At 45.0% G+C, this 22,709-nt stretch overlaps 2 protein-coding genes across 2 annotated transcripts in view; one reads left to right on the top strand and one right to left on the bottom strand.

Annotated features, from left to right (window-relative positions):
* The window catches only part of LOC125305447 (Wilms tumor protein 1-interacting protein), a 40,179-nt gene extending 30,436 nt beyond the window's left edge, over positions 1 to 9,743 (top strand). The window contains exons 6-8 of the mRNA XM_048260159.1: positions 1,865 to 1,916; positions 5,473 to 5,541; positions 8,579 to 9,743. Coding sequence (XP_048116116.1) covers positions 1,865 to 1,916; positions 5,473 to 5,541; positions 8,579 to 8,722 — 265 coding nt within the window. The 3' untranslated portion in view covers positions 8,723 to 9,743. The remainder of the gene's footprint in view (positions 1 to 1,864; positions 1,917 to 5,472; positions 5,542 to 8,578) is intronic.
* A 2,047-nt stretch (positions 9,744 to 11,790) lies between these two features.
* cyth2 (cytohesin 2) lies at positions 11,791 to 21,568 on the bottom strand. Its single transcript, XM_048260158.1, has 12 exons — positions 21,393 to 21,568; positions 19,437 to 19,587; positions 18,721 to 18,787; positions 18,164 to 18,282; positions 17,825 to 17,905; positions 17,439 to 17,551; positions 16,955 to 17,103; positions 15,824 to 15,935; positions 14,370 to 14,446; positions 14,201 to 14,272; positions 13,947 to 14,101; positions 11,791 to 13,117 (listed from the first exon to the last, which is right to left on the bottom strand). The coding sequence occupies exons 1-12, from the start codon at positions 21,457 to 21,459 to the stop codon at positions 13,030 to 13,032; spliced, it is 1,251 nt and encodes a 416-aa protein (XP_048116115.1). The 5' UTR covers positions 21,460 to 21,568; the 3' UTR covers positions 11,791 to 13,029.
* Between the last annotated feature and the right edge of the window lie 1,141 nt (positions 21,569 to 22,709).

The following is a 22,709-nucleotide window of genomic DNA, read 5'->3' as shown; positions in this document are numbered from 1 at the left end:
GTAGGTGTGTGTGTGTGTGTGTGTGTGTAGGTGTGTGTGTGTGTGTGTGTGTGTGTAGGTGTGAGTGTGTGTGTGTGTGTGTGTGTGTGTGTGTGTGTAGGTGTGGTGTGTGTGTGTGTGTGTGTGTGTGTGTGTGTTGTGTCATCATTTCCTCCTTCACTAACTCCCTTCTCCTCATTACCTCATCCTGCAGGGTCCTGGCTCCCAAATGTAACGCCTCACGGTCAGCCCATACTGCCCCTGGGAGGGTGAGTTCCCCACAATGCACTGCAGTCCGCTCTACCGTGGGCACGGATCTATAGCCCACACCTCTCGCATCACCCATCCCACACACCCCTTGGAACAGAGTTGAACCAATGTCAAGGGAACTAGAGTTATATACTGTGTTATTAATTATTCTCTGTCCTATCTTATATCTCTGTTAATATCAATACACAGCGGATTGTTGGGGGTTTTTAGCAGAGGTGGGGACACAGTCACTCAGTCCTCAGGCTACATATAATTATACCATTACACTGATAGTGATACAATAATAAATAATATAATAATAGTAATAATAATACATTTTATTTATAATGCACTTTTCATCCTGAATCTCAAAGTGCTAAAATACACACCAATTACATCTAACATTAGTACATCAATTACACCAATTGCATCTATAATCAGTACTAGTCTTAGTACGCTGGACTGCCACTGGCCTGGAACAGAATGTTCAATCCCTAGCATGGAAGATACACTTAGGTCATCCTGGGACATGAACAGTGTTTTGCCTTTAATAGTCTGTCTACACACACACACACACACACATGCACGCATGCACACACACACACACTCACTCACACACACATGCACTCCTCCTGCGCACACACACACACATACACACACACACACACACACACACACACACACACACACACACACACACACACACACACACACCACACACCTTGTCAAAATAGCATTCAGATCCCCTCAGGTTGTTCTAGACATGAACAGTGGCGTGATGAGAGTGGTGCTTTTTAAAATAGAGCTGCATAATTGATGTGTAGCCCGTGGTCCTCTTATTAGCCTGATCTGGTGGACCTGCTAGCGTTTAGCCCGTCCATGGTGTGTCCACTGAGGTCCACAGCTGACCACAGGACCACTAGTATGCACACAGAGATACAAGCACAAGAATAGCATAGTTAGTCCAAATATGGGCTGAGTGTCCCACTCAACAGTCACTGTTTAGCCAATGCTGGTGTGTGTGTTGAGGGACCACCCCGGTGTGTGTGTGTGTGTGTGTGTGTGTGTGTGTGTGTGTGTGTTGGGGAGGGCATCCATAACATGTGTTAAACCATCACTCTCAGATTTCACCCTTTTTAAAAAACCACCTCAAGGTCACAGTGATGACCATTGCTTCCCAGGCAGGGGAAGCTAGAGTGGGGGTTTGGAGGGAGGGAGAACAAACCCAGCTTGCTCGCACATATTTACCCACCAGGCGGGCATCACACCCCAGCAAACGCAGCTTGCTTTCCACACGGTGTGTGTGTGTGTGTGTGTGTGTGTGTGTGTGTGTGTGTGTGTAGGTGTGTGTGTAGGTGTGTGTGTGTGTGTAGGTGTGTGTAGGTGTGTGTGTGTGTGTGTGAGTGTGTGTAGGTGTGTGTGTAGGTGTGTGTGTGTGCAGTGTGTGTGTGTGTGTGTGTGTAGGTGTGAAGTGTGTGTGTGTGTGTGTGTGTAGGTGTGAGTGTGTGTGTGTGTGTGTGTGTGTGTGTGTGTAGGTGTGTGTGTGTGTGTGTGTGTGTGTGTGTGTGTGTGTGTGTGTGTTGTGTCATCATTTCCTCCTTCACTAACTCCTTCTCCTCATTACCTCATCCTGCAGGGTCCTGGCTCCCAAATGTGCTGCCTGCGGTCAGCCCATACTGCCCTCGGAGGTGAGTTCCCACAATGCACTGCAGTCCGGCGGCTCTGCCGTGGGCACAGTTCATATGGCCACACCTCTCGCATCACCCATCACACACCCCTTGGAACAGAGTTGAACCAATGTCAAGAGAACTAGAGTTATATACTGTGTTATTAATTATTCTCTGTCCTATCTTATATCTCTGTTAATATCAATACACAGCAGGTGTTGAGGGTTTTAGCAGAGGTGGGGACACAGTCACTCAGTCCTCCAGGCTACATATAGTATACCAGTACACTGATAGTGATACAATAATAAATAATAATAATAATAGTAATAATAATACATTTTATTTATAATGCACTTTTCATCACAGATCTCAAAGTGCTAAAATACACACCAGTACATCATAACATTAGTACATCAGTACACCAGTACATCTATAATCAGTACTAGTCTTAGTACGCTGGACTGCCACTGGCCTGGAACGGAATGTTCAATCCCCTGGCATAGATACACTTAGGTCATCCTGGGACATGAACAGTGTTTTGCCCAAATAGTCTCGCACGCACACACACACACACACACACACACATGCACGCATGCACACACACACACACTCACTCACACACACATACACTCACTCACGCACGCACACACACACACATACACACACACACACACACACACACACACACACACACACACACACACACACACACACACACACCACACACCTTGTCAAAATAGCATTCAGATCCCCTCAGGTTGTTCTGGAGCATGAACAGTGACGTGATGAGAGTGGTGCTTTTTAAATAGAGCTGCATAATTGATGTGTAGCCGTAGTCCTCTTATTAGCCTGATCTGGTGGACCTGCTAACGTTTAGCCCGTCCATGAGCGTGTCCACTGAGGTCCACAGCTGACACGGACCACTAGTATGCACACAGAGATACAAGCACAGAATAGCATAGTTAGTCCAAATATGGGCTGAGTGTCCACTCAACAGTCACTGTTTGTAATGCTGGTGTGTGTGTTCGAGGGGTGTGTGTGTGTGTGTGTGTGTGTGTGTGTGTGTGTGTGTGTGTTGGGGGAGGCATCCATAACATGTGTTAAACCATCACTCTCAGATTTCACCCTTTTTTAAAAACCACCTCAAGGTCACAGTGATGACCCGTACTTCCACAGGCAGGGAAGCTAGAGTGGGGTTTGGAGGAGGGAGGGCAAACCCAGCTTGCTTTCACGCACATATTTACCCACCAGGCCGGGCATCACACCCCAGCAAACACAGCTTGCTTTCACGCACATATTTACCCACCAGGCCGGGCATCACACCCCAGCAAACACAGCTTGCTTTCACGCACATATTTACCCACCAGGCCGGGCATCACACCCCAGCAAACACAGCTTGCTTTCACGCACATATTTACCCACCAGGCCGGGCATCACACCCCAGCAAACACAGCTTGCTTTCACGCACATATTTACCCACCAGGCCGGGCATCACACCCCAGCAAACACAGCTTGCTTTCACGCACATATTTACCCACCAGGCCGGGCATCACACCCCAGCAAACAGAGCTTCACTATCTGGAGCGTTGCAAGATGCCATGCACCACAGGGCGCAAACACGCACAGGCAGACACACACACACGCACACACACACACACACACACACACACTAACACAGAGACACTACACATACTGACTTACAGGTTGATTATGTGCTGTGTGTGTGTGTGTGTGTGTGTGTTTGTATGCATGTGTCTGGTGTCTTCCTGTGTATAAATGTCCCCATGTTATTTTAATGGGCCATTATGTGGGAGTGAGAGCTCTGTGGCTCTGTGGAGTGTTACTGTAAAGCACTCGTCTTCGTGCCCCCAGCCCATAATTAGTCTTGATTGGGGAGGTGGAACTCTAAGGAGGGGGAGTAGCTTGCATCGTTTAGGTGTGTGTGAGTGTGTGATGGTGTGTGTCTGTCTCCGTGCTTGTGTGATCTGTGTAATTGTGTGTGTAGATAACTAAGTGTGTCTGTGTGTGTATGGGTGTGTGTAACACCCTCTCCCAAACAAAAGCTATGAGTAAGGCATACTGCAGTTCATAATTGTATTTCTCTGCTAAGATGTAACCTTGTTTGGTTGGTGATGTAGCTGCATTTAGATTGTGTGTGTGTGTGTGTGTGTGTGTGTGTGTGTGTGTGTATGTATGTTTGCATGGTGATATAGCTGTGTTTGGATGACATGAGTGGGAGGGGAGGCTGCAGTAGGATGACTACGCTGACCACATTGGTGTTATGGGCAGAGTAGTGTGTGTGTGTGTGTGTGTACTGGTGTCTGGTCCATGCAATGAACTGTTGTGAGCAATGAAGTGTTGGGGAGGATAGTGGGAGGAGGGTATGAAAATGGTATGTGTGTGGTCTGGATGGACTGGTTTTATCGTGTGTGTGTGTGTGTGTGTCTTGGATGATTTTCTGTAATAGTGGAGTGATGTGCAGTGGTCATGGTTGGAAGTCAGTGGGTGGTCATGTCTCTTTTCTGACTTAAATCACCAACTGCTCTGCTGGAACTATAGGTCATCTTATTATATGTGTGTGTGTGTGTGTGTGTGTCACTGTGTGTGTATGTGTGTGGGGGGGGTGTCAGGCATATGTTGTTCTAAATCCATGTTTGTGTGTGCTTGTCAGGATATAGGCTTTAAGTTGTGTCGACATTTTGATACATGTGTGAGATACTTTGTTTGTGTGTGTGTGTGTGTGTGTAGATGATATTAGAGCAAAGAATAGACAGACAAGAGAATGTGAAGGAAAAGAAAGAAATGAGTGGAAAATGAAATAGCACAGGGGGAGAGAGGGGGGTTGGAGAAGTGGAAAACAGAGGTGATGCACATTACACCCAGATTCAAATATTCCACCAATTACTGGCAAAAACAAATGCACACATACCTTACCAAAGGCAAGAAAACGAGAAAACACACACACACAACAGACAGAATGGCTAAAGACACACTCCCAGGGACACTAGTTCAGAGAGAAGTGAAGGAAATGAGGACCAGGCAGGCCGGGGAAGTCTGTCTCATCTCACGTGTGTGGAAGCGTCTTGACGTAATGTCTGCACTCATGATGTAGTCTTTGGTAATGAGCCGCCCGGCGTCCTTTGTGGCTGGAACAGGAAGAATGAGAGGATTCCTTGAAGACTAAAGACTAAGGGTGGCTATGTCACCTGGGGCTCTTTATGATTGTTGGGTGGTCAAAGTGTGCGTGTGTGTGTGTGTGTGTGTGTGTGTGTGTGTGTGTGTGTGTGTGTGTGTGTGTGTGTGTGGTGTAATGTCTGGTATGTGTGTATGTTGTCAAAATCAAAAAGCGTGTGTGTGTATGTGTGTCTTAACCTAGACTCTGTTTGATATGTCTAATGTATGTGTTTGTAATATATGTGTCTGTAGGAATGAGGAGCCTGTGTGTGTGTGTGTGTGTGTGTGTGTGTGTGTGTACACCAGACACTTGGGCTGTTTGTGTAACCTGTGCCTCTGATTTACGAGTGTTATTCCAGACAGAGTTCACAGTCTGTGCACTTTGTGCTTTCTGCTGCCGTAGGGATCAGACGAGACCATTCGGGTGGTTTCTATGGACAAAGACTATCACGTGGAGTGCTACCACTGCGAGGTAAGGCTCCTCAACTGCGGGGATTTAAAGCAACACCAAAGAGTTTTTTGTACCTTAAAATAATGTTTCCAAAATTGTTTCAGTGGTTCATCAACTCGTAACAGGGTGAACGGCAATTCTGCATTCGCTTCGCGGCCCTCTATCGGCTATAACCACACTATGTAAGTTTGCTAGATCGGGTAGCGGATCTGTAGTTCGATGGAATGAGACATAAGAAACTACAAATTTGACTTGCATCTGATGTCGCAAATACATCGTACTTGTATAAGTCCTGCAAAATATTCTACCTTGTCTGTGGACATGTTATTTGCAAAGCCGGTGCTGGATAAACAAATAGCGTGCGTGCAACAGAGGGAAAGTTCTTTGGTGTTGCTTTAAAGGGGAAAGAGAGTCTCAGCTGGATGTCTGTCTGGGGCCTAATGACCGAGCTCTAAATGGCCAGTCATGATGGCCACAGCAACACAATCTCCTCCCAAATAATATGCACACAAACTGTCTCACACCGCTGTAACACACCTCAGCCACATGTGTATTCACAGTTAAGTGTGTATGTGTGTGGTGTTAGTGTCAGGTTTATGTATTATACTGTATATAACACATTGAAAAATAACAGCAGTTCACCAAAGTGCTATACAGTCAGAATAGGAAAACCCAGAAAAGACACACACACACAGACGCACACACACACAAATAGTCCAGTATAAGTACTTTTAAGAGAACTGTCCACTTTTATAATATCCCAATAGCAGTCCACTTTCACCAAATAGATGTTCAAAGCATGTTAGGTGTTGGGGTCTTGGAACATTAGAAGCATTCTAGTGGTCAAATTCTCCAATGTGTGTAAGAGTGTATAAGTGAAAAAAAAAAATGCGCAACTAAGTGCGTTTTAGCCTGCGCACATTCTGCCCTTCACCAAGTCTTGTCATTAAGGCGCCATGGAGCCAGTTACGGGCTTTGGGAGGAGCTACTCCAAAAGGCGGGCGTTTCTTATGTATTCAACTCTTGCATTCTGCCACTGACTTCTCCAGCTAAGCGCATCTGAGGGCTGTATTAAGGTCGAGCACCACTAACCTACAAGGTGAAACAGCATGTTGCTAGATGGCGGCAGTAGACCTAGTTCTAAATACACGTAGGTTACACAGAACGTTACAAATTAACGTTACAGTATCAAATTGGGTGCTTAATATTACATTTGGCTGACGATTTAAACATTTTTGCTCTATACGGCTTTATGTTTTTTCCTATTACAGTGTCACAAGGTGGCATATTTCCCGGCATTATCAATGAGGCTACATTGTTAAATAAGGGAACACCCCATTTGGATATTGGATATCAGATTTAACTTGACGTGAAGTCATCATCCCATAGCCTACTTCGTTCAAATCTGTCCATTTCTTTCCAACTTGACCGTCATCCATACACTTGCGCAGACGCCTGCACTATTGTTTTTTATTTTGTTTATATTCTCCTGTCCCTGATTCATTTCTACTGGTGGCTGGGATTGTTAAGCAAGTCTCTCTACTGTATTCGAAACTGTGGGTGTCAGTCTACAGCTTTGTTAGCATAGATACATGCAGGCAGCTGCCATTGCAACTTTCTTTCTCAACAGTGAGTTTTAAAATATGAATCTACACACCTCAAGCACATCTTGACTCTTTATAAACACTCTTTATAAGTCAATTCTTTGTTAGGCTATATGATGACACATCATTTTACTGTAGGCCGTTCGCTATTCAGTTCACCTTGCTTACTTTTTCAAATGCAAAGACTGGTTTGTGTCTGGATTTTTAATTGCATTCAGAAAGTCAATGGGAAAGTCCACATTTCACGTTTTCATATTTACCTTAATTAAAAAGGTGGTGAATCATTCTGGTTCTATTTTAAATAAATCACGCCTCTTTCATAAGGCCGCCTTGATTTCAAACTTGCCCACTGAGGGTGTGACAGAACTGCGTAACTGAAAAGTGCATAACTGAAAGAACGGAAAAAAGGACTTATCCGCAAATGGAAGAAATCGGCCCTATATGCATGGCTGTTCAATATTTGGATTTAATAGAAAATTCAATGCACTTGTCTAGACAGGCAGAAAGGGCCTAATTGCATAGGTGATTGTGGTAGGCAAGAGCTGGGCTGAGTTGTTGGGGTGAGGAGGGCAGGTATGTGTTTGTCATCTTTTTTGAAGAGGCCCTTCAATCATGCCTGAGATTGGCTTGCAGCATGAAGAGCGACCAACACTTGGCAACAAAAGGCAGTGCGTTGTTGCCACGGTAATGACAGCCTCGGAGCAGAGGGCTCCTTGACAGGCGGGCGGAGGCTGCGCTACGCTAAGCGCTGCTCCCGAGGGCTCTCAGGGGCCCGCAGCCACTGCCCTCACGCTGGCCAGGACAGAGGCAGACATGGGCCACATCTGGCCCACAGCAGAGCCGGATCTGAGCCGTATGCACTCCAGAGGCTACAGACACCTGAGGGAGGCGAGTTCAGTGTGTGGGTGGAAAAGAGGAGGCGGGGCAGTAGGGTGGTGTTGATGACGGAGTTGTCTGTATTTAGCATGTCCTTCAGCTTGCACATGGAAATGCCTGCTGCGCTGAGCTGAGCTGTCACTCAGGTTGGGGGCTCCACGTGGTTGAGGCGAGGTTTTCCCTCCTTCATTGTAAAGTGCTTTAGGTATCTAAAATAGTCCTGATCCCACCCCTTCTCTTTTTCTCACTTCACTTTTCAGTTTTATCTGAATAAAAGCAAAAGGCCCAAAAATAGACTTTAGAAAGTGTTGGATAATCACAATGTGGTGTTGTTAATAGAAGAGGTTGTTTTACTTCACACACTACATGAGGACTGTTGTTGGAACTTTCTGTTGTTGGCCTCCTGGGCCATTTTGGTTCCAGAGAGTTCCATGAGCAGTGTTTCTGCTGTGTTCGTCAGGGTTTCTAGATGTCTGTGCTCTATATGCACTTTCTAAATGCAATGTGGTGGTGTTTTTGTCGTGCTGTTGTAATAGGACTGATTGTGTTTAACTGAGACATTCTGCTGTGCGTTTCAGGACTGCCAGATGGAGCTGAATGACGAGGAGGGGCATCGCTGCTACCCGCTGGACGGGCACCTCCTGTGCCACTCTTGCCACCTCAAACACATTGAGCCCAGCGCCGCCTCCCCCACCCCTGCCTCCTACCAGCATCAGTTCTAGACAGCTGGCACCACCTGGTGGAGGCCAGAGGAACTGCACACACCAAAGTCAGATGCCCAAATGCCTTCCAGCCCTCCACCATTGAAACCAGATCAATCACAGAGACTGTCTTGCACAGATCGTATGCTTTTCAGAGAAAATCTTATGGTTGTGTTGCATTGCTTTCAGCTTTGTTTTAAGTTAAATGTTTTTTTTCCCCCTTTATTATGAGTTTCTTTCTAATCCAGACGAACACACATTTCAGGAGACTATATACTCTTCCAAACCTGTTTTTAAAGTCGCAGTATTGAAATATAACCCCTGATTGCTTCCAGTGTGTAAATACTTTTTCTTTTTACTCTTAAAAACTGTATTCTGAGTGATACATATATAGATATATAAACAGTTAACAATCTCAAAAACAATTCAAGATTTTTTTTTTCTCCATAGGGCAGCCAGGTTTTTCATGTATGTGTCAGACAGAAAGATGCCAGCAAAGAAACATTTAATTTGCTTTGGTGTTTGTCAGAATTTCAGTGTATTTTAAGGTATGCTATTTATCCCTATACAAAGAACAAGAGCAGAATATGAAGAAAATGCTGACTCCTAATCAAATATGACGAGCTGCAAAGATGTTTTTGTTTGTTTGTTTTTTTTGCTTTTATTTGTTTTGGGTCATCACTAGAACAGAATTTGTATTTGATGACAGATTATTCCTAATTTCACTTTACAGAAGTGCTTTTTAATGTGTATGATGGCACCATTCTGGGCTGTCATGACGTACAGTATCACAGCAATAAGCTTCCAACCTAGAGAGTGACTGTGAATGCACAGGTAAACAAGTACAACACAAAGGCCTCAACAGTGATGCGCTTTACCAGGTTTTGAAACCCAATAGTGATGCGCTTTACCAGGTGTTGAAACCAAACAGTGAATTCTTCGTGTCTCTTCTCTTGAGATGTATGCTTTGTCTACAATCGAGTGACTGACAAGACAAACTCCTTGTTTAAAATAATAAATTTACTCAATGATGTAAATCTCACTTCTTTATGACAAATCATTTCTCCGGGTGCCGACTAGGGACAGCTTGAGCAAAAACGAGACAAGAGGTCAAAAGGCATTTCACTTCAGGTTTTATTGTTTTGTAATAACTTACTGGCACCAGTGTACCGAGACTTTGCTACATTGTTTAAGTATTGTTTACCTACCATTTACCTTTCTAGAGAAGAAAAAACAGAACAAAAACAAGGCAGACCTTCAGAAAGTAGAGGTCTGTCAGGGAAAGGCGGGCGGGAGGACAATCGTTTTGCGTTTTTCACATTATTCCACAGAACTGCTGGCCAGCTCGCAAGGTTTCACTAGTTTGGCAACTTTGCACATCAAGAATATCCAGGTTAATTCATATCTGCGTGTGTCGGGTCGGTTGTCGTACCTATCTGCTGACTGGGAGAGTCTGAGCTCCAATCAGTGCTCTGAGCCTGTGATGTACGTGACAAGCACTCAGTGTGTGACCTAATACATAATGTAGCCTGTCAGCACCTGTGGTCACCAGATCCGAATACTACCAAATGAATCATAAGAAACAAGTTGAATTGAATCAAATGAATCATAAGAAACAAGTTGAATTTCACTCAACAGCTTATTAGACCGAGTGCAAACGTCATGGTTAAGACCCACGTTGTTTGAGTAGACGTGCGGCTCGAGGCTGGGTAATGCTGGCAGGGCTGTGATCACTCGCACCAATGGAGCCCTGCAATACCTCTCAGAGCCCAGCAGAGGAAGCCAGAGACACGACTCACTATTTCTATTTTACAGACAGCACTTCAATGCCTGTAAAAACGTTGTGCTAACAAGCTAATCCTCTACTAACCGAACGTAACAACTTATAAAGTGCAGTAAACATAACTCTAAAGTCCCAATCCATCTAATTTAAGTCCAAATACATTACACTAATGCAAACAGTCATACTTAAGGGGAGACTATTTGTCAAGCAAAACTGTATGACACGGTCCTTTTATGTAGTATGATTACTGTTATTGTCATTATTTCATGTTACTGATTATTGTTTCATAGTAAAGATATCCATTAGTGATTCGTGTTTACAACTTTATAAGAGCTCTTCTACACATAATTGTCAGTAAAATTTCAATGAGTTTTTTTTCCCCTTATTTTTAAGTTCATTCTTTTACCTTTTAAACTACAAATAAGTTTTTTTTTTAATTCAAAGCCAATTTTTGTTGAATGACTTAAACACGGATCACTAATGCTTCTCCTACATATACCTAACCTGACCCTCGCCAGATGAATTTCGCTCCGCCTAGCTCCACTCATCCATCTGGAACCGATCCATTGGAATGGTGTTTCAGAAGGCTGGGCCTAATCAAAAAATACTTGCATATGATTGAATAAGCCACTTGTCAGTCATCTATTGACGTGCTACTTCAACCACTCACATCGAAGCCAACCCGTGACGCTGATAACAGTCTCACGGTCGCTTCTCCACTACGTCACATCTATGAAACTCCCGCCCTGCGTCCTGATTGGCTGAACCATAAAGTCTGTTGCAGAAATCACTCTCAATGGAAGAGGTCCCAGATGGATGTGAGTGAAGCTAGGCGGAGCTAAGCGGAACGAAATTCATATGGCGAGGGTCAGGTTAACATATACCCATTACTAACATACAAAACTTGTCCCTATGGAAGATGCTTTGATTTACTTCAACATGCATCCCTAACTCATTTTATATATAAATATAAAAAACAACGAATAAAACAATAAATTAAACCTCTCTATGATGTAAAATAAAACATTCTAAAAAGTCTATGTACAACAAAAGGTCAACAAAACAAAAAAAAAATTTATAAGCTGCCACTGATACGTCTTCCAGCCCCCAGTGTATTGTCTGGATGGGCTTTTGAGGGTTAAACTTAAATGTGTGGAGGGTTAGCAGGGAGACCAGGTACCAAGAGAGAAGCAAAGGCTGGGTCGCATCTGGCGCTTAGCTGGCGCAGGTACGGCTCAGTCTAGAGGACAGACAGCAGGATCAGAGGAAGGGTCAGGATCAGCTTGGGTTTTGTTCAGTTGGGGGTCCACCATGGACTTCCCTTAACTGGACCATGACTAAACAGGCCAGTGTTCTGCGTTCTGTTTGTGTTCCGTTTTCGGTTGGCTAGGAGGGAGGGAAGGAGGGGGCACAGGGTGCCTCCTTTTGTTTTTCTGCCTACCGCACTCACGGAAAAATGTCTATTCAAAGAGTTGTCATCGTATCGCTATCGCACCGCACCGTTGCTGATTTCCTGTTATTTCAAACAGGAAGTGAGGTCACTGGAATGCTGTTTGATCCTTCGCAGACTAAGATGTTTTTGGCAGTGTGCATTCCCTCCCCCTCGCTCTATTCTGAGCTACAATGGAAACAAACTGCCATTTACGGCCGAGATACCAACCGAAAACCCCCTTCAAATTTATTTCTAGAGACTCCAAAATTAAACTCTGGCTTCACTGGGGAGGCATTTGGAATAACGCCCCACCCTGCCTAAATTTTCATAGTCACTGCCCACGTCCACACCATGTCCAGCATCGTAAAAGCTTTTCTGATGTCCCCTGGTCCCCCTGCTACAACCGTAAAGCTTGCGGAGCATCGTTAATGCCAGGAAGGACATAGTAAGCTTAAGACAGGAAAAGAAAGTTACAGCAGTCAGATTAACAAGAAATGAGCGTAGTGTGAGTGTAAATTGCTACTCCTGCAATAAATAGACAGTACTATGCAGTAAAAAGGAGACAGTAGTGTTTGTCAGAGGCCATCTCAGACAGTGCCTAGAGGTGATAGCCATGTGTACGTGTAGCTTATGAAAGTAGTGTACGTGAAGCAGTAGCATATATGATTGTGTGAAGTATAGTGAGTGAGGGTATAGGTTGTATAGGATGTAGAGGGCTGTAGTATGTATAGGTTCATGCTGAATTAGCAGGAGAAAGGCTCGAGTCCAAGCAGCAATCGTCAGACTGACGACGTAGTGGAGGCGGGTGGGTGAGTATGGAATGAGACAAGTCCCCAAACAGCAGCTGAAAATGAAACCGAATGATATCGAGCCCGGTTCCGAATCAGCAGCGGTTGGTTTGTATGTGTGTGTGTGTGTGTGTGTGTGTGTGACCTTCAGGAAGCAGAGGCCGTGCGAAGGGCTGATACCCTGACCCGGCTCCCTCCAGACTCTCCATGCTTGACGGACAGGAAGGAGAAGTCGTCAGGGTGACATGGGCGGAGCGGCGGAGGATGGGTGGGTGGAATGGATGGAGTCTTTTTAGAGTGTTCTGGAATGGGATGGACGGGGGGCTCACGGCTGCTCTTCTTTTTTCTTTAAAGAGATGCGCTTCTTCCTGGCAGCTAGCATCTCATAGAAAGGGTCCACACTCACAGCAGAACTGAGTGAGAGGGAGAGAGAGAAGGGGGTAGAGAGAGAGGAAGACAGGAGAAATAAAAGGACAGAAATGAGAGAAGCACACAAATACACAACACATAAATAGAAAGAATTTCTTGTTCCCCGCCTGCATACCTCTCTGCGTACCTTCCTTCCTCCCACTCTCTGAGGCTCTCTCTGCCTTCCTCTGTCTCTCTGTGTCTCTCTCTCCCACACTCCCGTTCTCTCGCTCCATTTCCCTCTCTATATCCCTCTGCTTCTGTTCCTCTCTCTATATCTCTCACTCTTTGTGTCCCTCCCTCCATCCCTCTCTTCTTGTCTCCCTCCATCCCTCTTTTTGTCTCCCTCTCTTCTTGTCTCCCTCCATCTCTCTCTTTTTGTCTCCCTCCATCCCTCTCTTCTCCCTCCATCCCTCTCTTTTTGTCTCCCTCCATCCCTCTCTTCTTGTCTCCCTCCATCCCTCTTTTTGTCTCCCTCTCTTCTTGTCTCCCTCCATTCCTCTCTTTTTGTCTCCCTCCATCCCTCTCTTCTCTCTCCATCCCTCTCTTCTTGTCTCCCTCCTCCATCCCTCTCTTTTTGTCTCCCTCTCTTATTGTCTCCCTCCATCCCTCTCTTTTGTCTCCCTCCATCCCTCTCTTCTTGTCTCCCTCCATCCCTCTCTTCTTGTCTCCCTCCATCCCTCTCTTTTTGTCTCCCTCTCTTCTTGTCTCCCTCCATCCCGCTCTTCTTGTCTCCCTCCATCCCTCTCTTCTCCCTCCATCCCTCTCTTTTTGTCTCCCTCCATCCCTCTCTTCTTGTCTCCATCTATCCTCTCTTCTTGTCTCCCTCCTTACTTGATGGCGTGTATCCACTCGTCCTTCTCCTCTGGCGTGGGGGCGGAGATTCGGTAGACCATGTGATTCCCCTCCACAACTCGCCCATCGGCCTCCGTCTTACACGCCTTGATCAGCTGGCCCCGGTTGTTGGGGATGTACAGCTCGAAACAGTTCTGTGCATGCACGCACACACACGGACAATAACAATGTTAGTGTGTGTGTGTGTGTCTCTCTCACTCAAACACACTCGAGACGACTGCACTGACACTCACCGGTTTTCTGGGGTCCTCCACTTCCCGAATACTCAGATTCTCCAGGGGGATAATGCCTCTGGGCTCCTTGTCCTGAACGAACGAACACGCACACGCACACACACACTTATCAGAGGCGTCATCGACTAGGTCATGTTGATGAGCTGTGCAGACTGACTTATTGCCTTACCGTTGTGTACTCAAAGTAATAGAGGCAGTTATCGGTCAGGATAAACCATCGTCTCTTCCAAGTCTTCACTCGTCCACCTATCAGAGGACAGGAGAGGAGCGGGGATGTCAATACACTGGAATGGCCCCAATACAAACACCAGTGATGTCCTTCCGGTGGTATGCGCTGGTTAATCTATAAAGGCTATTGATTTACTAATGGCAATGACGAAAGCCAGCTCAAGTGAAACTACAGCTGTTCTGGTGTTATGTGTGTTTGAATGTTTTAGCGATTGTATTTGCGTGCCCGTGTTTTAGGGACATTGGAAATGGGCTTCAATGGCCTCTTGGCCCTGCAGAGCAAATCTCAAATTTTCTGAAGGTTCGTATGGGTATTCCCAGGCTAACAATGTCCAGCAGCACCCCTTCCCTGAGAGAGTACCTACCTCCTGGAGCGGGGGAGGGTAACCCCCCCGAGAGAAACCCACAGGAGAAGCAGAGAACAGCCAGAGCAGGAGCCACAGGGAGCGGAAGGGAGAGACGGATGAACAGAACCAGAGAAAGACAGCAGAGAAAGGGAGAGGAAAATATTAGTGTATGATAGATCATAGACCCAACCATGCAAACAGAATAAGACCACACAGGCTGCCACCATGCTGAACAGTAAGGAGAGATGAGAATAGGCAGAGTGTGTGTGTGTGTGTGTGTGTGTCACTTTTGACCTAGACCCCGACACTGTTGAATATGAGAGTGATGTTGAGACTATAGAGAATGTGTGCTTTAGTATTAATCAATGAAGTATGTATGTGTGAGGAATGAGGAATGTGTATGCTTAAGAAAGAAAGCAATTCAGCGCAGTTCACACGATCATGCAAAGACAGCCTTAATTCCTTCATTTATTACACATACAATACACACAGGACAGGCAAGATGCAGAGAGAGAGAGAGAGAGAGAGAGAGAGAGAGAGAGAGAGAGAGAGAGAGCAAAAAGCACTGGAAGGTACAGTTGTTTTATGTCTGTGTATATGTATATTTATACCTTCTCAGAACTGTGACATTTTGAAAGACTCGTGTATTCAAAAATAGCCCATGAAAGCACTACAGATTTGCAGAAATTCAGGCCATTAGACAGCAATCTAATAAGCACCTTCCAAACATCAGTGGCACACCCCCCAGAATGTCCACTACCCTACTCTGTTCTCCAGGAGCCCCTCCCTTCCCTGCGCAGAAATTAAGAAGGAAAGAAAGAATGAGAGAAAGAGAGAGAGAGAGGAATACAGATAGAAAGAAAGATAGATAGATAGATCCATACTTTATTCATCCTGAGAGAAATTCTGGAAGCTTTTGAGAGCTCCTTTCCCTGAAACAAGTGTGCATTCCTTACCAGCCTACCAAAAATCAGCACCACTCTCACCCCTACCTCCATCTCCACCCAAACCAAACAGTGCAGCTCTGTAGTCCCACAAGCCTTCTCACCCAGTTTGAGGAGCCAGCCCTCTCTGTCGGGGTTGAAGAAGGTGTGTGTCAGGTCGTTGCCATCATCCTCAGGGATCTTGAACGGCTCGTTCTTGATGCTCTCGTACAGGTTCTGTGAGGAGGAAAGGGAAATAGAGAGGAAGGATTAGAGGTGGATGGCACAGAACAGAACGCTGACCCCTGGTTTAAACTCTTGGCTCTTGAGCTGATAATACAAGTGGAGGCCTTTTGAGCAATTGTGTTGTTGCTGCTGATATTATGGTTTATTTGCCTACTGCTGATTGCAGTTCTCCAAAGAGATAGTGTTACCCATATCAGTGGGAATGTGCCAGAGCAACAATACTCTGGATACATTGTTCAAACATTTGCCTTGTGCATCATCATCATCTTTAGACTAGGTTTTGGCTAAGTAATCTGTAATACTGTTTCTTAAGTGGCAATTATTGAGGAGGAGAACAACTAGTAATAACTTCAAAAAACAATTTATCTGCCGTGAATTCAGATTTGCTCATTTTATGGATAATATGTGGTTCACATCTAAAGATTGAAGGCTCAACAACTTTTCATCATCTTTTCACTGAAGTCTCAACTGTCCCCTCTAGAAACAACATGTCAACCACCAGATGACTGCTGTTTCAATCACTACTGTTTCTGCCCATGAGACTAAACAGAGCTGTTTGTCATAATGCAGCAGGTCATGGAGACCTGACAACGCTGTGGGTGTAATCAGTGTTGAGCTCAACGGCGTCAGTAGGCCTGAGAAACAGTGTTTACCCCTTATGTTATCATCAAAGTGACACAGAGTAACTTTGGCTTGTTTTCCTGGTCAGAGGTGGCTGCACATTCCATTTCATTCCTGTCCGGTCAAGAACAGTTCATGATGGCAATGACGGTAAACAAAAAATATTATTCTTGTCAAGTGTCCACTTTGAACCAGCAGCAGACAAACGAGCCGTTACTGTTCCTGCCCTTCTGTTCTCAAACACTCACACTTTTCCCTCCCCCAGAGCATTCAATCCAAAACATGCCTTCTCCTCCAATCCATGACATTTACATTAACATCTTCATTCTCTCTCATTGGCACCAATAAACAAGTAGAAGAGGCACACACACACACACACACAAACTGACCCGCAGCAGGTCCTCGGGCAGGTCTCCACCCTCGTTGATGCCGCGGTTCATGGAGATGAAACGTTCCACGCCGGGCTTGTCCCGCACGTTGGGGTTGTGCAGGCTGGTGTTCAGCATGATGATGGCGAACGACAGCACGTAGCAGGTGTCTGCAGGACGCAGGAAATCAGTGTAGTCATGGAGGAGTGGAGAGGAAGGGGGGAGGTGTGTGTGTGTGTGTGTGTGTGTGTGTGTGTGTGTGTGTTGGAGAGAGAGGGAATTGAGTTGTACGTTAATGCAAGTTTGTGGTAGCATAAGAAGTGGGATTTAAGGTGTACGTAAAAAAGGTGTGAATATCTCTGTGAGACAGTGACGGTGGCTGTCTATAAGTTCCCATAAATGTGTCAAACAAGTGGATTTGTGTGACCGGGATTGCAGTGACAGTGTGTGTGTGTGTGTGTGTGTGTGTGTGTGTGTGTGTGTGTGTGTAGGTTAGTTAACTGACCTGTGCTTTGGAACACTCCCGGATTGCAGTGACAGTATCTCTGAGCGAAGGCCTCCATCATTCTGTCAATCTTCTGCGCCTCCCCTGGCAACCGGAAACTCCACAGGAACTGTCTGAGAGAGTTAAAAAAAAAAAAAAAAACACCAAATTTAGAGAGCGCAGTCACTAGGACACCTGCTGAAGCTTAACTGTGAGAGACAAAGATGTAGTTTCCATCATTACCCATCAGACAGACAGACAGAGACAGACACACACACAGACTGAGAAAGATATACTCTCTGGGATTATCTGTCAGAGAAACAGACATATAAAGGGAGAGAAAGACAGAGAGAAAGGTAGGGAATGATTGTGGTGCCAGTGCCGACGAGTGTCATTTGGAGGAGTACCTGAGAGCCTGCACCAGGTTGAGGTCAGTGAACTCATGGAGGTCAACGAACGCCTGCAGGACTTTAATGTTGAAGTCATCTCTGTGGGGGGAGGGGGACAAGAGACACTGTGAGAAAGGGGACTCGACACAACATAACATGGGGTTAACTCATCTCATAAGTTACTGCCCAGCCATAAGCTCATAGCCGTCATTAGTCAGAAGAACATTACGTCTAAGTCTATGTACTAAAGGCATATTACGTTATGTTACATTAAATTATTTGTCATCTTATCCAAAGAGATTTACAGTTATGGCTTCAAATAACCTTCAAATCAACTGATTGTCCAAGGCACCTCACCTTTCACCCAGGTAGTCTCCAATGGCAGTTTTGTTTAAGCCTTCGCCTTTGTACAGGAACTGAGCAATGTCTTCTTGTGTGTGTCTTAGCAGCTCATTGTCCACAAGAAACACAATGCCCTGCAATGAGCACATACACACACACACACGCACAACAAAGTTAAATGGAGATGCACTAACAAACACTACAGGTATTCTTTTTCTAGCTAGGTAAGTAAAGACTGCTATAGAGAGAGAATCAAGAGAGCATGGACAAAGCGAGTTAACTTTTATTAGAGTTTATTGGTTTATTTGATAGGGACCATGCATATTTATGAACATTGCATAAAAAACACCATGTAAATATGCCAGAGTAAGGAGAAACAGACAAAAACGGTAAGAGAAAAACTACAGGTAAAGAAAACCAAATAGTACTAGTGCTATCCAAACCCACAGCAATGAAATGAGTTTGTAATTAGATCCCTGACAAATAGGCGCTAACGATTACTAGGACGGTGTTTGCTTCTCACTGGGTAAACTTTGGCTTGTTTGCTCTGGTGCTTGTGTATATTTACTTACTTTCTTAGGGTCCATGTTGAACTTCTTCCGACCCATTGCCACATGCCGACTCTTCTGTAGTGTTTTGCTGCAAAAGAGGAGACTTCAGTTAGAAAACAAACAATTCATTTAATACACACAGACACATTCAAGGGGACAGAGAGTGAAACACACGAAGACTGAAAAGAGAAGGGGAGGGGGGAGGCAGAGAGAGAGGGAAAGAGAGAGACAGACACAGAGAGAGAGAGAGAGAGAGAGAGAGAGAGAATTCTATGTTGATGCGAACGACCATAAGTTTGTGGTAGCATGAGAAGTTTAAAAATGAGACTTAAGGTGTATGTAAAAAAAGTGTCAATATCTCTAAGTTATTTCTGAATTACTTTCCTATAATTAATTAGTCAATTACTTTTTTGTTGTTACTTTGGAAATTCACTGGCAATAAAAAAGTTTACCCTGCCAAAATAGCACATAAACGAATTGAGTGGCAGAGTGAAGGAGGTAGAGAAAGAGAGTGAGGTAGTGAGAGAGAGAGGGAGGTAGAGAAAGAGAAGGAAAGAGGGAGGTAGAGAAAGAGGTAGTGAAAGAGAGAGGGAGGAAGAGATGTGTAGAGATGTGTCTGAGAGCAAGAGAAGACAAACATCTGTACAGATGGGAGAACAGGGGCTCAGAAGAGAAAAAAGACAACGCAGTAGAAAGAAGATGGTCATGTAGGGAAGTAGGTAGGTAAGGTGTCTGACCTGCCCTCTGTGCTCGCCTCTAGCCCCTCCACCTCAATGATGGCCTCCCTGAGCTCCTCTCGCAGCCTCTGGATCTCCTGCAGCAGAGCTCCCTTCCTGCGGCGGATCTCCTCTAGCTCAGAGCGCTCCTCAGGGCTAAGATCTGCTGGGACTGAGCAGGGGGAGGGAGGTAGAGAGAGAGTGGGGTAGTTGAGGCAAAGGGGTGGATGGACCGAGGGTGGATGGGAGGGGGGTATGAGAGAAAAATAACAGTGGTTACGGTTTTAATCAAATTAATACAAATATATGTGTATTCATTGTTAAATACCATGCCTGTGCAAGTGGGACATTTGAAAAGGTTGTTTTTTTTTTACTCTGGTAGTTCACTCTTTTGACTTTTCATTTCCTCTTGCTTTGAGGTATGAATGCAACGCACTGGCCTACAGTGGGGGCATGCAGCACGCACAGAGGCGCTTTGTTGGCCGGGAGGGACAGCGAAAGCAAGTTGGCACGGTCTGCATTCCGGTCATTTCTATGGCGCACTAAGGAAACGGACCCCCTTTTCATGTGCGCGTCTTCGCACGACCTCTGATTAGACCCATATTTCTTTCACTTTTCTCATTTGTTTCCAATTCTGCCGTTCGCATTCGCTGACCCGTGCCAAATCCATCCTTTCTTTGCAGGAGCCCAGACGGAAAACATACAGCCCGCACACTGGGCTCTTGTGTTGTGTCCGAAAAATGTTTATGCCCCGCAATTCTTTCCCACAATCATTACGTTAATGGTTTCTCCCACATCCGATACCTGAGTGTTTACGGTCAGGATTCAACAAAAATGTCAGGTAAAATGTAAATTTGGCTGTAAGAGTGGTCTAGGCTACACATAAATAACATTGCTCGTTTTTGCCAGATACGCCCTCAAAGCTGAAGCAAACATACTCAGGAATCCAGATATTCTGTAGAATGACAGGAATGCTCATCACTGAGCCACTTACGTGCTACTGACATACGATACTATGGTAGAAAAATGGATCAATCTGACATTATATGTGAATGTTATCATAAATGTAACATATTAAACCATTCATTTTTAGATGTTGCCAGAAATGAATGAGGAATAGTCACTCCATGTGGCTTTGGAGAAGGCTAAAGAGCATTACATCTGCTAATGTCAACAAAGGTGCACAATAAAAGCAAACATGTGGTGTGACAGCTGGCCTTTTTTTACCCTCGGCCAACGTCGGCAAACACTTACGTTAAATATCTTAATGTCCTATAACTGACCATACTGAGAAGCCTAAACATTGTGTATGGTTAAAGGCTTGCATTTACTTCAAATGTGTTGAACGACTTCGACTGAACTGCTTTAACGATGATGTCAAAACAGCCGTAGTGAATAGAACTGGGCTTTAATTGCGGGTGAAAATCCATTTGGTCAGTGGCAGATGGGGGACAAGCAAAACGGCGTAGCAACCCCGCCCCCGATTTGCTAAGACAGCTTTGCCAGCTGTCTTCATACACAATGTTTGCCTTAGGAAAACAATGGGGTATTTGTAAAGAGTACCGCGCTTTGAGCCTGCTAAAATTCTTCTGCAAAAAAAGTAATATGTATGGAAAAACATGTAGTCACAGGGAAACCAGATAGTGCAGTGGCATAAGTAACATTAACGTTAAAGACAGCGCTTAAGAAAAATGAGCAACAGCTAGCTAACTAGCATGTAATATCCAAGGAGCTAACACCTCCGATAACGACGGATTGAAATAAAACCCCTCTCTGTACAACAAGACAACTAAAAGAGGATGCACCATGCAAAAGTCAACTATCTAGCACAGCAGCAAAATCCTGACATTTTGCTAGAACTATGTGACGTTGACTTTAGGTGACGTTTGCTCCAAGCGAAACGAACAGGCTACTTTGCTACCCAGTTAGCTAGCCATCTGGCTAATAATGAGATATAACGTTACTGGTCCTACTTACTGTAGTCCAGGTCATCCATTTTTGGCGTTTTGCTTTTAGGCATATATGTGTCAGAGCCGACTGTCATTCAACAACCGAGGAAAATGATGGATATATAAAAATATATCCACAAAACGACAAGGAAATAAATAAATAACCAGGCGGCAGACCGAAACCTGGGGGTAAAGACAAAGGAAGAGTTGATACCGGAAATGACGACTTCTATAGTAATGATATACCCATATACCCATCCAGTCAGCCATATGTGTAAGGACTGTCAAATGCGCCATTTTGGAAATTGACCCCCTATTTAGAGCCAAAATGGCTGAAACCAAATTCATTTTGACAGGTGAGGTTACTAAATTAACCACAAAACAGCTACATATTTGTGCATTTCTTCTTGGTGTTATTCAAAGGAATGGGCAGTGCAGAGTAGGCCTACACAGGGAAGGGCTAAACCTGTTACAAGAGAACTAGCTCCAATATGGAATATTGCCTCCACTAGTTGTCCTACTAGGATTTAATCAGATGGGACAAATAATGCAATTCTTTTTCAGTGAGCTGGTCTAAAAGAACTTGCACAAGAGAGAACTGGCCACTTGCCACTTAGAGAGGATTTAAGTAGGCTGAAATGAGAATGTTTTCAAGCAATTACAAGGGTGAAAGACTGATAAACTCAAGTGTGAGCATGAGAACAGCATTTTAACAGTGATAGAGGAACAATGTGAACAGGAAAATGTTATCTATTTTTATGGACTACGGAAGGGCTGGCTCAACTTGACTACAGACAGACATACGCTTAATAAGCAACCTGGCTACAGACATAGCTTGGCTCTCAACACCAAGAAGACCAAAGAGCGCATTGTGGACTGCAGTAAGTCTAAAGCTAGCACTGGTGGAGCGTGTCACCAGCTTCTGGGGGGCCACATCTCTGAGGACCTCTCTTGGACCCTCAACACCTACCCTGATCAAGAAGGCTCACTAGCGTCTCTTCTTCCTGAGGAGACCAAAGAAGGTCCACCTGTCTCCTTAGATCCTGGTGAACTTGTACCGCTGCACCATCGAGAGCATCTTCACCAATTGTGTCACAGTAGGCTATGGTATGGCAACTGCTCTGCCTCCGACTGAAAAGCACTGCAGAGGGTGGTGAAAACTGCCCAACACATCAACGGTTCCTAACTCCCCTCCATTGAGGCCATCCAGGGCAAGCGATGCTTACGTAAGGCGCACAGCATCATCAAAGATGTTCTCACCCCAACCACAGACTGTTCACCCCACTCCCCAACCAACAACCAACCCACTAAGCATATTTATTCTACTGTTATAAGGTTACTGCTA

Source organism: Alosa alosa, chromosome 13 (assembly GCF_017589495.1).
Source record: "Alosa alosa isolate M-15738 ecotype Scorff River chromosome 13, AALO_Geno_1.1, whole genome shotgun sequence".
Taxonomy (NCBI): Eukaryota; Metazoa; Chordata; class Actinopteri; order Clupeiformes; family Clupeidae; genus Alosa; species Alosa alosa.
The sequence above is the reverse complement of the archived record's forward strand: the minus strand, read 5'-3'. Positions and strand labels throughout refer to the sequence as shown.

Excerpts from the sequence above, each read along its gene's own strand:
- cyth2 (XM_048260158.1), bottom strand. The coding sequence starts at position 21,459 with ATGACAGTCGGCTCTGACACATATATGCCTAAAAGCAAAACGCCAAAA. Across the intron at positions 18,283-18,720 it reads TCAACATGGACCCTAAGAAA|GGCATTGTGTTTCTTGTGGA; the intron begins GTAAGTAAATAT and ends TGCTCATTGCAG. Across the intron at positions 17,552-17,824 it reads AACCTGGTGCAGGCTCTCAG|ACAGTTCCTGTGGAGTTTCC; the intron begins GTACTCCTCCAA and ends TAACTCTCTCAG.